Below are 16,450 nucleotides of genomic sequence, written 5' to 3'. Positions count from 1 at the left end.
ATTCTATGATTCTACACCCCATCAGGTTTTTCCCTCTAGTTCCTCCATCTGCCCATTAGTCTTCTTAACCTTTTCACCGAGGCCTATCCTCTACTCCAGGTACCAGCTCAAGGAACCTCTGGCTAGCAACCAAGAGCTGCACTGTCTTAACCACCCACACAGGAAGAGACTACCAGTTACTTCTTTATAGCCACTTCCGTTACTAACTTCCTGGCTTTATAAAGCTGGCACAGCTCCTCCCCCAGCTGGGCTTCATCAAATAATTAGGCATTAGTGCTGCCTGGCTTTCCTCTTCCAGGTGCAGCCTGTGGAGTTATTTGGCCCACCTGGCTATCTTAACCCCTTCCAGTTCTGTGTTGGGTGGACACACACAGGTGTACCCCATCTATAAGAATTTGCTATCCTAGACCAGAAGATAACAAAGGTGAGAGAATAAATAAGAAAGGTAATAGCAGAATGGAACAGCGTCCCTGCCAGTGGTGGAAGGGAGAATAGGAATTCCTGGTATGGGGGGCAGCAGCACAAAAGACCCTGCTTGGTGGGAGTATGGGAGACCTAGGACTGGGGCATGCAGAGCTAGCCCTGAGCAGGGGGATAATGGTATCAGAAGGGGGACAAGAGGGGACACAGAGCCACTAACATGGGGGGAGAATGCAGGGAATGGAGAACACACAACAACCTTGCCATGAAGGAGGACTGGGAGTTGTATGGAGTCCCTGAACCAGACGTGGATGGGAGGGTGGCCCACAGGGAGCTGGGAAGGGGGTGGTGGTGGAAGGGTACAAGGACCCCTGGGGTGTGCCATGAGAAGCAAGCCAGTACACTCCCCCTAGTCTTATTTTATCTAATTTAGGGTTTCCTCTTAAATTGCAGGAACAGAATTGAACCAACATTTTCTCTCCTAACCAGCTCAGAGATTCCTGTTTTCTAAGTGTGACTCTCAGGGTCTGGCTGCAGAGCATTAACCCAGTTATCTACACTCATTCCTTCTCTTGAATGGGCTGAGCTCAATGAGCATGGCCACACTATGAGATAACACTTGAATTCCAGTGCCCACACTGGGTCTGCACCCACACATGCATCTACTAAGGCATCTGGGGATTTGCACTAGCACGAGATCTAATACCTGAACTGCTTTGGCACCTACACCATTGTCTCTAGCCAGATGCCATCCCACAATTCATTCTCAGTGAATGAATTATTTCCCAGTGAATGGCAGAAGAATGTGCATGCCCTCTCTGGGCACACAGGGGGAATTGTGGGAATGCATTGGGAGGGTTAAAGGGACTTGAGTGGGGCTAGCCTGCATCCACACTACAGGTTGTGTTAGCAGCTGATTACCTGTGCTGATTCAAGCTTTAGCCTGTGTCCCCTGACAGACCAGGCTCTTGAGGTAAAAGCACCGGCACACTTGATTTTGTAAGGACTGGACCTGAGTTAAGGGAAATACCTGAGCAACTGTTATAAAGGGCCTCCTAGCTCTTACCCTCAGTTCCGCTACCAAGACAGACCCCTGCAGTAAAATCTCTCTTCCATTATATGGCACAGAAAAGTCACAGATCCAGATGCCATATTAATCACCATGGGTTCCCCAATATTTAACCCAATAACCCTTTTTGGCAGCTGTGAAAGTTAGCAGGATTTTGCTCATCCATTGTGCTCATTACGGAAAGCTATTTGTTCCAGCGTGTCTGGTGCCATCTATCTGGAGACAGGTTTGTGCCATCACATTAGATACACTCCCTGTTTAATTCTGCAAATGAAAATGCTTTTTCCTGTGAAGTTGATGACAGCTTGGGTTTCAGACATTTCCCTTATGGCTCTGTTATTCTATAAACATCCACTACAGGGATTCTTGGATTTTTCTCTGAAGTATCTGGCTGATGTAAGAGGATCCTGCAGTAGATGGACACTGGTCTGGATCCACTGTAGCAATTATGTTCCTAAAAGAGCACAACTGAAACGTGTACTGCACCCCAGGTGCTGGTAGTTGGTATTTCTTGATCCAGAGTTTAGTATCAGGCAGTCCAGATTCCCACCATCCTGCTCTTTAAAAATGCCCTTGATTGAAAGGCTTTAAAATAGACTAGGAAATCTGTACTGACATCCTTGTTATATTGCCTTCAGCCTCACTGTTATTAGCACTAAACTTCTGCAGAAGCCAGCACATGAGTATTTCTCTCTCTCTCTCTCTCACACACACACACACACACACACACCATTATTCAAGCTATACTTTAAAATGTTCTATGCTGCCTGCAGCCCAAAAATACCGTTAACATCTCCTTCCAACAGCTCTTATCAGTTATAGGAAGAGGTGGAGACTTAAGTGAAAGAGGAAGACCCTACCAAAATTAGGCAACTGTTTAACCATACACTGAAGCCCTTGCACATACAGAAATTAAACAGACATCCTGTTTTTCACTGGGTGGAGTGAAGCTTGAGTAATAATGTGGTAAACACTCTGCAACACTCAGCTCCAAGTACCATTACTCAGACCTACATGAAAGCAGAACATTGGCACTCACTTCTGCTGCCACCTTATTACACAGCGCCATAGAAGGGTTGGGCCACATGCAGGAGAAAAGAACCAGTTTTTATTAGTACAGGAGACGCAGAGAAGCTCCCTGAAGAAAGCAGAACCATTTAGAAATGTAGCAGTTGAAGTAGTGTTATTTTTTTAAGTACACCACCTCCTCCCTTCCTCAAGCCAATAGGAACTGGTGTGTTTGGCACAACTCAGGCAGAATGCAATGGAGAGGCTACCCCACCCCCACGGGCTTTGCAACAGGCTCATTGTGGGCAGCTTTGTGCAAGGATTAGGTGTTCTTCCTCATAGGGAACAGGATGCTATTTTCCATGAGAAATGGGCCCAGTCAGTTGTACCTTGATTACCCAATTCTGCATTAGTTTGGTTCCTTTGGGAAAAATATTTTGTGACAGCCAACCCCCCACCCGCAAAAAAAAAAAAAAAAAAGCCGTGAACATAATAACTTAAATATTCCCTTTAACTGTCTAAACGCAGTGCTGCTGGGGTAACTTGTTCAGTAAGTTACTGTCCCTTCTCCCCAACCCATTGCAGGACAGTAGTGTGCAGCTCATATGTGGCTTGACATATCTGTGTTTGTCTACCCACCAAAATTTTACCAATAGAGTTAAACAGATTAACTCTCACATACCCTCCACAGACACTTATTCTGGTATAAAAGAGTAAAACCCTTCCAAAGTGACAAAAACTAATCCGAAAAAATTCATTCTTATACCAGCATGAGTACCCATACTGGAGTTACACCTATGTATCAGTTTAAATTCACATCTTATCTTCTACTAGCATAACATTCCCATGTGCACAAGCCCCAAGTCAGAGAGACCAGATAAGGTACTTATCTGTTATTTCCTCCATGCCATTTCTCCCACAAGTTGTGGTCTAACAAGTCCCTTGTGCATGAAACATAATAATGTTGATCTATTTGATGCTGTATATGACCCTATTTAAGAAGCAGAGTGCGCCCCCCCACACCATGTTCTCTGCCTCCTGTCTAGGGCATAGACAAGAGGCAGGACGTTGCAATTTCTTGCAACATCCTACGCAAACCATGTTGAATTGAAATTTTCAGTATTTTAGGAGTTCATTGTATTAAAAATGAAAGTGTTTTTGTTATTGTGGGATTAACTGGAAATTCTTTGGAAGGAAGAGAGAATTAACACAATCTCTGGCAAGTACTGTGAGCTTCAGAAGCCGATGCTGAACAACATAGCAGACACAACTGATCTTTGTGGAAAATACGTGTGAAGTGGAATCCTTAGGGGCTCAGCCTTTGAAGCTTCATTCTTAGGGTATGGGAGAGGATGGGACCTCTTGTCTGCTGCTCACCTGTTACAGAACAGTTCAGAGACCGGCTGTATAAAGGAGTAACTGACTTACTTATGAGGGACTTTTCACTGGCCAGAGATAAGATGATTAGTAGGCATTTAGTTTTTGGGGTTTTTTTAATAGTATGTTTTCTCTGTAATGCTTGTTACCTTAGGAATAAATGTCCTTGTGTAGAAAGAGCTGTGGGGTAGTCTAACTGTGGTACTTACACTGATTACTGTCTCGGAGGAGAAAAGTACAGCAGGCTGATTTAGGCAGCCAGGCGTTGCTGGAGAGGTCACAGCCCAGGCAGGGAGCTGTGCAGTCTGGAAAGACCTGGGTCAGGAGGCAGAGAGAGACTGCCCAAGGAGGAACCTTCCGGAGGAGCCTGGAGCAGGTGCCCTTGCTGGCCCACGGAGGGAAATACAGGTGCAGTTGCCCTGAACTGTAACACAAACAACTTGATATCAGGCACTGTGCTTGCAGAGCTTCTGAATCAGGGTCCAGTACACCAGTGAGCCAGCAGATCATTTTACAAAGGATGCTCACAAGCTCAAGGGCAAACTGATCATCTGATTGGGGTCAGGAAGGAATTTTCTACCAGGTCCAATTGGCTGAGACTTGGAGGGGTGGTGGAGCAACTGCCTTCCTCTGACGCATGGGGTGTGTATTGCTAGGTTGGGCATGTCTCCCTATATCTTTTCTCTGCCATTGCAGGGCCCTTAGGCATTGGTAGCACCTCAGCCTCTCCTGTTCTCTGTCTGTGGAATACAACAGTTTAGTTTCCTGGGGACTGAAACCCCTCCCCACCCCTCCAAGTCTAACCCAAGTTATTGGGCGCTATACAGGGGTAACTGCGTGGAATATAATGGCGAGTGATATAAAGCAGGTCAGACAAGACGATCAAAGGCCGGAAGGGACCATTAAAATCTTGAAAATGACGGTGCAATGTGGCAGCCCCTTCTGCCTGGCCCTTCAAAACTAAAGAAGCCATGAGACACAAATACCCAACACCCCATGGCTAACCAGGCAGTAACCTTACACAGAAAAAAACAGACTTCTGGTCTTCAGGAATTGTATTAGTAATACAAAGGCTCACAATAAGCTACCCAGACTCAGGGCTGCTTCCCCTGCGGGTAATTTGCTAAAAATTCACATGCAACTTTTACAGAATACATCAAGTGCTTCTCCTGAAGAATTTGGAAGAAGCACCTTCATGAGTAAAACTTCCATGGACAATAGCATTTTACTTGCAGAGCAAAGAGGTCACAGAAAGAGCAGGGAGTCCAGGCTAGGGACAAAAAGACTAGCAAAATGACTCAACAGGAAGCAGAGAAAAAGCAAAGCTGAGGAGAGAGAAAAGTTTCAGCAGGACTTTGGCTTGGTTGAGAACATTCTATGGGACATGCTGAAGGAGCTTTTCAATATCATCTTGGATCTTGATAGTTTCAAAGTGCCTGCTGTAGCGCTTGAAGGGCACGCCATCACGCCCAATGAGGAATTTTTCAAAGTTCCAGGAGATGTCATTCCTGCACACTGGAGACCAGATGATGTACTGTGGGTTGGTCATCAGTGACATTGGATCATCATGTGGGAAAGGGAGTGCCTCTTTCAGGAAAGTGAAGAGTGGGTGAGCATTTGCCCCATTCACATCACACTTCTCAAATACGGTGAAGTTGGGCTCATAACCATTGCCAGGGCGGACATGCTTTAAGGAAAGTAGGATCTCCTCATTGGTAGCATTCTCCTATTAAGAGAAAAAGGAAGTGTGATCTATTGCAAGGATAAACACCAACAACTGGAATGTATTCAAGACAGAGCTTCCATCTCCATTGCGGGAAGCAAACAAGAGACAGACAGACAGACACACACACACAGTCTGTCTCTTTCACATTCATCTCCCAACAAATACTTGTATTACTGTTGTTGTTACTTCTTGGTACTTCCTTCAATGCGCATATATCCTCTGTAATTTTATTCTTTCGAAGTGTTATTTTAGTGTTTTGACTGGTCTATGCATTTCATAATTTTTATTTTTCTTACACTTAAATTTAATTCTTTGAGTATTGAGTTCTAAAATGGCTAACCTGCCCTGGCTGGAGTAATTATCCCTATGGCAACTTCTTAAAAAATATAATATATATCTAGGTTTTGTTGTTTCCTCTGCTGCACATACCTCAGTGCACATAGCAAAATTTATTCCACACATGGATGGAAAAAATGAAAGGGAACATTGCCTAGCACCCTCAGCAATATGGGTGAACAGATATGCAAGTCAGCCTCTTCCATCTGGCACGTTTATTTTCACAAGCACACTTTCTGCCTAGATAACATTCTATGCAGCAATGCCCTTGATATCTCATTTGCTAATTCACAACGTTGTTTATTTTGCAACAGTGCCTGGTAACTAGTGCCAATTAAGGAGAGTCTGCTGTAGCCCTAAACCTTAGTTACACTAGCAAGTTTACTTCAGACCCTCTATTACTCCACTCCACCCTCTGCCCCAGGCCGTTTTGCTCAGTTACCAGCACTGCTGGAAAGCAAGAAGAACATTCTGTGATAACTTCATCCCAGGTAGCATCCTAGCCAATCCACTTAACTTTTAGCCTCGGCTTGCTGTGACAGTGCATGAAGATGGGACTGCAGGGCAAGCACGGGAAACATTAGCAGCACAGAGACATGGGCAGAGAACAGGATCCCCAGCAGGCTTGTTGCTAGCCCACATCAGGATGTTTACACTACTATTGTTACCTGTTACCTAGATTAAGGCGAGCACAGGCACGCCTACATCTGCTCCAATCACACTGACTAGGTAAAACTAGCAAAGAATCCTGTGGCACCTTATAGACTAACAGACGTTTTGGAGCATGAGCTTTCGTGGGTGAGTACCCACTTCCTCAGATGCGTGCAAATACCAAAGAAAACCAAAACGTCTGTTAGTCGATAAGGTGCCACAGGATTCTTTGCTGCTTTTACCGATCCAGACTAACATGGCTACCCTCTGATACTGACTAGGTAGGCACAGCCCTGGCGGGTCTGGAGCTGTGCACCACTGACACTGCGCGGCATAGCAGTCACTAGGCCAGCTAGGATGTAGTCTGGCCAATGGATAGGAGGAAGCCACGTACTGGAGACTAGATGCAGGGACCAGCTCTGAAAAGTTATGGAGATTTATCCCTTTCGGGGGCACATGCCCTGCAGGACACCACGCCGGCGTGGGGGGCAGCAGGGCCTGTGGAGGGAGGTCTCAAGCATTTAAACCTCTTCTCCTGAAAGCCGCCCCACAGCCCGCGCCCCACGATAGCTGCGCAGTTGCCCTGCGAGGCCCCACGCGGCCGCTGAGGGGGAGGGATCAGTGGCTGTAGCCGGGCCCGGCGGCGGCGGCGGCAGCAGCAGCCGGCCAGGATCGCTACAGCACAGGAAGCGGGTGCAGGGCCTCCCGAGCTGGGCTGTGCGAGCAGCTGCCTCCCGCCCCACCGCAGAGAGCCGCCCGCCCTGTCCCCGGCGGTACCTGGTGGCCGAACTGGTTGCAGGGGAAGGCCAGCACGGTCAGCCCGGGCCCGTAGCGCCTCTGCAGCTCGCTGAGCTGGGCGAAGTCCCGGGCCGTGGTGCCTCAGAGTGACGCCACGTTGCTCACCAGCAGTACGCGGCCCAGGAGCGAGCCCAGCGCCAGCGGTTCCGCCGCGCCCAGCGGCCGCGCCTGCAGCCCCGCCAGCCGCCCGGCCGCCATAGGATCGCGCAGGGTGTGAATCGGGGGCCGCGCCCCGGCAAGAGCCGCTGGGCGGCCCCGGCCCCCAAGCGGGGCGGGGCCTGGGCAGGGCCGGCCCCCAGAGAGGGGCACGCACAGTGCTCGGGTGGGAGAGTCCCGGGGAAGGGGCCCAGCCCCAGCAGCAGGGGCCGGGTAGGACCGGACAGGCGTCTCAGCGCCCCGGAGGGTAGAGCTACAGCTGGACCGCGGCTGGCCTCGCCGTGCCCGTGTTTTCTTCAGGAATTAAAATGCGGGGCGGAGGTAGTGAGGACCGATAAGAGGTGAGACCATTAGGGCGAAGGTGTGCTGTATGGCACCATGGCAAACACTGAAAAATGTTTCACGACCATTTTATTAGCTTTAACTTATGTTTTTAAATCATCACACAGTGTAAAGTCGGCTACACAAGCCTACTATGAAGCACTATAGTTACCACCTTCTTGGTTTCCTGTTGTACTTTTGCACAACTCTGTTATTGTCTCGAATGCAGTACATTCATTTTTGGTGGCATCTCATGTGTCTGGTACCTCCAGTCCTTCATGATGTGCTCATGAGCCTGCAGAAGGGGACTTCTATTCAAAATTCTATTCAATGAGGAAAAAGCACAACTGTCGCTGTTGGGACTGGGAGCAGAAAAAGATGAATTCCTACTTCTTTCATCCCAGGAAACACAGCACAAAGTTTGGGTCGAACCACTAGTGATGATAAAGAAGACGTTGAAGTAAAATCTTCATTTGTTCATCAAATGATATTCCTACTATGTGTTCAAACTCTATTCTGTCCTGATTACATGGCAGTCCCATTGCAGGTAGTGCCTCACTCCACTGAACTGATGGTGTTTTATAAGACAGGCATCTGTAAAGGCTAGGTAGAGGTTCATAGAATCCAAAAGCTGCTGTTGTAGAGATGTAAGAATCAAGTCTTTGCGCTTTACTTTTTCAGATGGCTTAACTAACGCTTCTTGTCCTCTTCATTTAAGGAGTCAGTATAAGTGCCCTAATTATTCAACTTCTGAACTGAAGTCGTTGCTTCTTCCAGTATGTTTTTAATTTATATTTCTCTGATTGATCCAAGGGTAGTTTACATTACTGGACAGAGATCTACTACTGTTATAGCAGATGCCTAAATGGCATTGTTCAATGACCCATGCAGTTTCAACAGTAGACTTACAAGAGAGTATGGTGATTGTCTTCTCTGAAATTAGTAGCAAAAGTAGTCCACCAGCCTCACTACTTAGATCCATCCCATCTCAGTAGATACTTTCCAAAGCCAATGATAACAGTTGCTGTAAATTTAAGACAACAGGGTGTGTGGATGGGGCGGGAGTCCTGGGGGGGCTGTTAGGGAAGGGGGGGTGGATGGGGCAGGAGTCCTCAGGGGGAGCCAGATAGGAAGTGGGGGCCGGGTCATGACCCGCTCCCCTAATGGGCTCTCCATACAATTTACGAAACCCCATGTGGCCCTCAGGCCAAAAAGTTTGCCTGCCCTGGTCTAGCAGATCAAGACTTTTAGAATGATACCTCACAGTACATGCTTTATACAAAACATATCCTAATTGCATGACAGTGGTGAATATTGGGGTGCCAGGGTATCATAATCCCCATAATAGAGAGACAGGAAATGGAGGTGAGCTTCAGTTCACAACTTTCAGTCAGCCAAAAAGTGGTGTGAGCACTCTGACCAGCAAACCATGTTATAGGCATTTGAAACCTGCCTGTTGGGTGACATGGCCATGGAAACCAGGACACCTTATCCAGGGAGTGTGGAGGCTCCAGAGACCAGGCACCTTTATTACATGGGAAAGGGCTCGACTGGATGGCTAACTGCAGAGAGTTATGAAAGCAAAGAGGACTAGCTCTACTACTTATAGTGACATGGCTGGGAGTCCTAGCTACGTGCCAGGAACTAGGGATTCTAACAAGAATTTTTTTGGTAGCCTCAGAGTGCAGCCACTAGTGGCCGCTCTGACAATTTTTCCTAAAATAGTTAATTAACTTTAGGAAAAATAAATAAATATGCCCATAGACTAGGCCTGCACAACTCGTAAAATGGCGAGGGCCGCATTACTCCAAAGAAAACAGCTGAGGGCCGAAACCCCCAGGACCTCCTGGCCCGGCAGAAACACCCTGCTCCAGCACCACCTGGCCCTGCAGAAACAAACCCTCCTTCCCCAGCGCCGCCGCACCAAAACAGCTGTGGGCCAAAAAGGAAGGTTGAGGATGGGGAGGTGATACTTGATTTTAAATCAACCAGGGACTCCCAGCTGAAGAGGTGGTTGGGAGCTGTCAGGGGCAAATTAAAGGGCCCGGGGCTCCAGCGGCTGCGGGAACCCGGAGCTTTGCGGGGCTGGGGCAGGGATTTAAAGGGCCCAGAGCTCCTGCCGCTGAGGGGAGCTTGAGCCCTTTAAATCCCAGCCCCAGCCCATCCACTGGAGCTGCGGCTGGGATTCAAATCTCTGGGGCAGCCCAAAGCCCTTTGAATCCTGGCTGCGGCTGGGATTAAAAGGGCTCTGGGCTCCCTGCCACTGCGGGCAGCCCAGTGCCCTTTGATTCCTGGTGGCGGCTGAGATTTAAAGGGCTCAGGGCTCCCAGAGGCTGCGGGCAGCCCAGAGCCCTATGAATCCCATCTGCGGCTGAGATTTAAAGAACTCTGGGCTCCCCACCACTGCGGGCAGCTCAGAGCCTTTTGAATCCCGGCTGCGGCTTGGATTTAAAGGGCTCTGGGCTCCCCGCAGCTGTGGGCAGCCCAGAGCCCTTTGATTCCCCGCCGCGGGCTGCACAGTCGGCCCGCAGGCCGTATGTTGTGCAGGCCTGACATAGACTCATAGACTTTAAGGTCAGAAGGGACCATTATGATCATCTAGTCTGACCTGCACAACGCAGGCCACACAATCTCACCCATCCACTCCTGTAGCAAACCCTTAGCCTATGTCTGAGTTATTGAAGTCCTCAAATTGTAGTTTGAAGACCTCAAGCTGCAGAGAATCCTCCAGCAAGTGACCCGTGCCCCATGCTGCAGAGGAAGGCGAAAAACCTCCAGGGCCTCTGCCAATCTGCCCTGGAGGAAAATTCCTTCCCGACCCCAAATATGGCAATCAGTTAAACCCTGAGCATGTGGGCAAGACTCACCAGCCAGCACCCAGGAAAGAATTCTCTGTAGTAATTCAGATCCCACTCCATCTAACATCCCATCACAGACCACTGGGCATACTTACCTGCTGATAATCAAATATCAATTGCCAAAATTAGGCTATCCCATCATACCATCCCCTCCATAAACTTATCAAGCTTAGTCTTAAAGCCAGATATGTATTTTGCCCCCATTGCTCCCCTTGGAAGGCTGTTCCAGAACTTCACTCCTCTAATGGTTAGAAACCTTTGTCTAATTTCAAGTCTAAACTTCCTAGTGTCCAGTTTATATCCATTTGTTCTTGTGTCCACATTGGTACTAAGCTTAAATAATTCCTCTCCCTCCCGAATATTTATCCCTCTGATATATTTATAAAGAACAATCACATCCCCCTTCAGCCTTCTTTTGGTTAGGCTAAACAAGCCAAGCTCTTTGAGTCTCCTTTCATAAGATAGGTTTTCCATTCCTCAGATCATCCTAGTAGCCCTTCTCTGTACCTGTTCCAGTTTGAATTCATCCTTAAACATAGGAGACCAGAACTGCACACAGTACTCCAGATGAGGCCTCACCAGTGCTTTGTATAATGGTACTAACACCTCCTTATCTTTGCTGGAAATACCTCGCTTGATGCATCCTAAAACTGCATTAGCTTTTTTAACAGCCATATCACATTGGCAGCTCATAGTCATCCTATGATCAACCAATACTCCGAGGTCCTTCTCCTCCTCTGTTACTTCCAACTGATGTGTCCCCAATTTATAAATTTATAAAATTCTTGTTGTTAATCCCTAAATGCATGACCTTGCACTTTTCACTATTAAATTTCATCCTATTACTATTACTCCAATTTACAAGGTCATTCAGATCTTCCTGTATGATATCCTGGTCCTTTGCTGTGTTAGCAATACCTCTCAGCTTTGTGTCATCTGCAAACTTTATTAGCACATTCCCACTTTTTGTGCCAAGGTCAGTAATAAAGAGATTAAATAAGTTTGGTCCCAAAACTGATCCCTGAGAAACTCCACTAGTAACCTCCTTCCAGCCTGACAGTTCACCTTTCAGTACGACCCGTTGTAGTCTCCCCTTTAACCAGTTCCTTATCCACTTTTCAATTTTCATATTGATCTCCATCTTTTCCAATTTAACTAATAATTCCCCATGTGGAACCGTATCAAATGCCTTACTGAAATCGAGGTAAATTAGATCCACTGCATTTCCTTTGTCTAAAAAATCTGTTACCTTCTCTAAGAAGGAGATCAGATTGGTTTGACACGATCTACTTTTTGTAAAACCATGTTGTATTTTGTCCCAATTACCATTGACCTCAATGTCCTTAACCACTTTCTCCTTCAAATTTTTTTCCAGGACCTTACATACTACAGATGTCAAACTAACAGGCCTATAGTTACCAGGATCGCTTTTTTTCCCTTTTCTTGAAAATAGGAACTATGTTAGCAATTCTTCAATCATACGGTACAACCCCTGAGTTTATTGATTCATTAAAAATTCTTGCTAATGGGCTTGCAATTTCATGTGCCAGTTCCTTTAATATTCTTGGATGAAGATTATCTGGGCCCTCCGATTTTGTTCCATTAAGCTGTTCGAGTTTGGCTTCTACCTCGGATGTGATAATATCTACCTACATATCCTCATTCCTGTTTGTCATCCTACCATTATCCCTAAGCGCCTCATTAGCCTTATTAAAGACTGAGGCAAAGTATTTGTTTAGATATTGGGCCATGCCTAGATTATCCTTAGCCTCCATTCCATCCTCAGTGTTTAGCGGTCCCACTTCTTCTTTCTTTGTTTTCTTCTTATTTATATGGCTATAGAACCTTTTACTGTTGGTTTTAATTCCCTTTGCAAGGTCCAACTCTACTTGGCTTTTGGCCTTTCTAACTTTATCCCTACATGTTCTGACCTCAATAAAGTAGCTTTCCTTGCTAATCCCTCCCATCTTCCACTCCTAGTAGGCTTTCTGCTTTTTCTTAATCACCTCTCTAGGATGCTCTCTCATCCAGCTTGGTCTGCAACTCCTGCCTATGAATTTTTTCCCCTTTTTTGGGATGCAGGCTTCTGATAGTTTCTGCAAATTTGACTTGAAGTAATTCCAGGCCTCCTCCGCCTTTAGATCCACAAGTTCTTCAGTTCAATCTAGTTCCCTAACTAATTTCCTTAATTCTTTACAGTTAGCCCTTTTGAAATCAAAAACCCTAGTCCCAGATCTATTTTTGTTTATCCTTCCATCTAGTTTGAACTGAATTAGATCATGATCGCTTGAACCAAGGTTGTCCCCTACAACGATTTCTTCTATGAGGTCCTTACTACTCACCAAAACCAAATCTAAAATGGCATCCCCTCTTGTTGGTTCTTCAACTACTTGGTGAAGGAATCCATCAGCTATCACATCCAGAAAAATTTGAGCCCTATTATTACTACTACCACTTATCCTTCAGTCTATATCTGGGAAGTTAAAGTCTCCCATGATCACACAATTCCCATTAGTGTTTACTTCATTAAAAACATTAAAGATGTCTCTATCCATATCCAAATCGGATCCCGGCGGTCTGCAGCACACCCCAAGCACTATCTCAGGGGAGGCTCTAGTAGCTTTCTTTCCCAAAGTGATTTTTGCCCAGACAGACTCTCTCTTATCCATTCCATCACTTCTCATTTCTTTACAGTCTACCACATCATTGATATACCAGGCTACTCCACCACCTTTGCCTTTATTCCTGTCTTTCCTAAACAGCACATAGCTTTCAATACCCATACTCCAGTCATTACTACTATTCCACCATGTGTCTGTTATCCCTATAATATCCGGTTTCACTTCCTGCACCAGTAGCTCTAGTTCCTCCATTTTGTTACCTAGGCTCTTCGCATTAGGGTACAGACATTTTAATTTTTGCTGTTTGGCTTCACTGACATTCTTTACCCAATTAGGCACAGATATTCTACCACCAGTATCACCAATTAGACTGGTATCTACACTACCCTTCCTCCTTATGTCCATTCTTCTGCCCACGGTTGTATCCTCTCTTTGTTTTCTTCCCTCTCAATGTTAAATTCCAGCGTGGAGATTACCTGGACATCTCCCAAACATCTCCCCAAAATTCCTAGTTTAAAGCTCTCTTAATCAGTTGTGCCCGTCTCCATCCTAGAAGTCTATTTCCCTCCTTACACATATACACATCCAAATCATTGTCATTTATTATGTAGGGGTTTTTTGCAAGCTTGGGAAAAAAAATAATGTACAATTCTCTCTATTCCTTACTGGACCTAAACAGAATAGAAACACAAATAAGGTACTCTGCATGTTCTTGTCTTTTGTTTTTGTTGTTTGTTTTGCTTTTCTGGTTGCTTTTTTTCAGACTTGCTAGCTAGTAAGTTTGCTGCTGTGAAAAGTGATATTTGTATGTTTGTTAATATTTTTCACAGCAGCAGACATGCTAGTTAGCTGGGAAGCAGTGAAAAGTGATATTAACAAACATACAAATATCACTCTTCACAGCAGATTTACTCAGCCCCAGCAAACTGGGGAACAAATTAAGCCCTGGATGGAGAGGTAGGTAGGGAGGCAGTGGGGGCCAGAGGTGATAGGTGAGGGGGCCGTGATAGGCAGCAGGGGCCAGCAACAATGGCTGGGGGACAACTTGGGCTGGTGCCCAAAGCCTTGTGGTCAGGGACCGGAGCCTGCTGCTGTGTGGCTGAAACCTGGCGTGGGTGGACACAATGGGGGCGAGTGCTGATGGGCAGGGGGGGTGAGCCTGGGGCCAGAGCCTGAGCTTGCCGCTGTGCAGTCAGGGCCCAGGAATGGAGGAGACAGCAGGAGCCAGGGATGATGGGGGGTGTGGTGAGCCTGGGTCTGGAGCCCGCTGCTGTGCAGTTGGAGCCCGAAACCCCCTGGCCAGAACTGGCACCCCTGGGCTGAATCTAGAAGCCCGAGCCACATCACCCCCAGGAAGGTGGGGAATTCACACTGGCTGCTTGCTCCTCTGGCGTCTCTGGCTACAGAGGGGGGCAGGGCCCAACCCCTGCTGGTGGCCCCAGGGAAGGGGCCACCTCTTCCCCTCCTCCCAATCACCGACAAGGAGGCTGTGGTGGCAGAAAAAGCCCCTGGTCGCAGCATGCAGTCATGGTGGCCCCCTCTGAGAAACGCTGGGCTAGGGACTGTGTGACACTAGGCAGCAAGTGGGGAGGCACCCAGTTAAGATTCAACAGTTATTAATTTGGTGCTATGGTGACATGGATGCAACCAGCCATTCCCCTGACCAGCCATAGGCCCGGTCAGAAGTTGCTGTGTGGCTGGATCCTGCTTGGTTACAAAACTGTAGTGGTGGTGTGGATGGGCTCTGAATCTACACTGTTGCCCCAGGGGCAGGGAGAAGATGGACAATAAACAGGTTGGTGAATGCTGGAACTCCGCATGATGCAGGCCTAAATGAAGCAATGAAGATGAAATGCTACTAACTGGAGTTAGTTTTGTTCCTTTAAACTTTGCCACAGGAGATCTGGGTGGCAATTATCCCCTGGCGACTGAGTCTCTGGATTTTGGCTACACATTTGTGTAAACAGACCTCTCCCCATGCTGTGCAGGTGCAGGCTCAGTACACTCAGGCTGACCTGCCTTCTTCCCCAGCATGTCAGTGCTTGCAGGCAGTAAGTGTAGTGCTCTCTCTTGGGAAAGCAAGAGAGCACCTGCTTGTCCCCACTTGCCCAAAGTGACCCCAACCCACAGCTGCTTTGGCAACTTGCCAGGCTCATCGGGGCTGCACCAAATTTGCATAGACAGGAAAGTTAATCTTTAATCAAGAGCAAGAGTGTGGCCAAATGGCTAACCACGGTGGTGGGAGGTTTCCCTAGCCCTCCAGAACCCTAGCATCCCAGGACACTTGGTGTGACCACAGCTATCAGCGTTGCAAGTGTCAGGCACACAGGAATCAGAAAGTAGCTGAGCGGCAGAATGGAGTGAGGGCTTGTGGCTGTGAGAGCTCTGTGTACAAACACACACTGCGGCACAAGAAACAGCTCAGTTTGCAAAGTCCAATGCTTGAAAGTTAAGAAATGCCAGATTTAAGGTTGTCTGTACAGCCCCCTTGGGGACATATGCTTTGTGATAGACTAGTGGTGATGGCTAAAGGATTGCACAGGCCTATTGCTGCAGGATTTGTACCTCATCCAGTGCACAGTCTGGGTGAGCTCAGGGAACATTTAGACTGAACATGTGGCCCCCTGCCTTATTTACTGCAACCATTCAGATCCTGCAGGGAATACAGTCACTTCATTTCCCTGCTGGCTTTGTTATGGCCACACATCACTGTGGGAGCTGCGAGCTAGAGTCAGCATGGCGCACTGATGTTACAGTCTGTAACTCTTTGGCATCCTGTTCCTCACTGGAATCCTCAGCTGTAAGTCAGGTGCATGGGTGCACCCTGCATTGCATGGGAGGACACAGGCACCCAAGAAAGGGATCCTCAGAAACTTGCATGTTGAACAGGAAGCCATCGAAAAAATTCAGGAGTGAATTGCACTTAATCAGGCTCAGCCCTTTCTCATGAAACACCAGAGAGAGAGAGACCTGACCCCCTTCCACATCTCAGGGCATGCACCTGGGATGTAAGAGAGTTGTTTTCAACCCCCTACACTGCCTGATCTGGAACAGGGACTTGAACCTGGGTCTTCCAAATTCTGGGAATGCCCCACCCACCAGGTTGTAG

General features: G+C 47.3%; 1 protein-coding gene and 1 long non-coding RNA gene across 2 annotated transcripts; one reads left to right on the top strand and one right to left on the bottom strand.

Moving 5' to 3' along the window:
• Positions 1–4,911: 4,911 nt before the first annotated feature.
• On the bottom strand, positions 4,912–7,610 carry GPX1 (glutathione peroxidase 1). Its single transcript, XM_050960358.1, has 2 exons — positions 7,365–7,610; positions 4,912–5,600 (listed from the first exon to the last, which is right to left on the bottom strand). The coding sequence occupies exons 1-2, from the start codon at positions 7,581–7,583 to the stop codon at positions 5,250–5,252; spliced, it is 570 nt and encodes a 189-aa protein (XP_050816315.1). The 5' UTR covers positions 7,584–7,610; the 3' UTR covers positions 4,912–5,249.
• A 75-nt stretch (positions 7,611–7,685) lies between these two features.
• On the top strand, positions 7,686–15,266 carry LOC127054314 (uncharacterized). Its single transcript, XR_007775204.1, has 2 exons — positions 7,686–7,882; positions 15,109–15,266. It is a non-coding gene; the product is annotated as an uncharacterized LOC127054314 (long non-coding RNA).
• Positions 15,267–16,450: the final 1,184 nt, after the last annotated feature.

This window comes from Gopherus flavomarginatus, chromosome 6 (assembly GCF_025201925.1).
Source record: "Gopherus flavomarginatus isolate rGopFla2 chromosome 6, rGopFla2.mat.asm, whole genome shotgun sequence".
In the NCBI taxonomy this organism is placed as follows: domain Eukaryota; kingdom Metazoa; phylum Chordata; order Testudines; family Testudinidae; genus Gopherus; species Gopherus flavomarginatus.
Note: the sequence above shows the minus strand (reverse complement) of the source record. Positions and strands in the feature narration are given on the sequence as shown.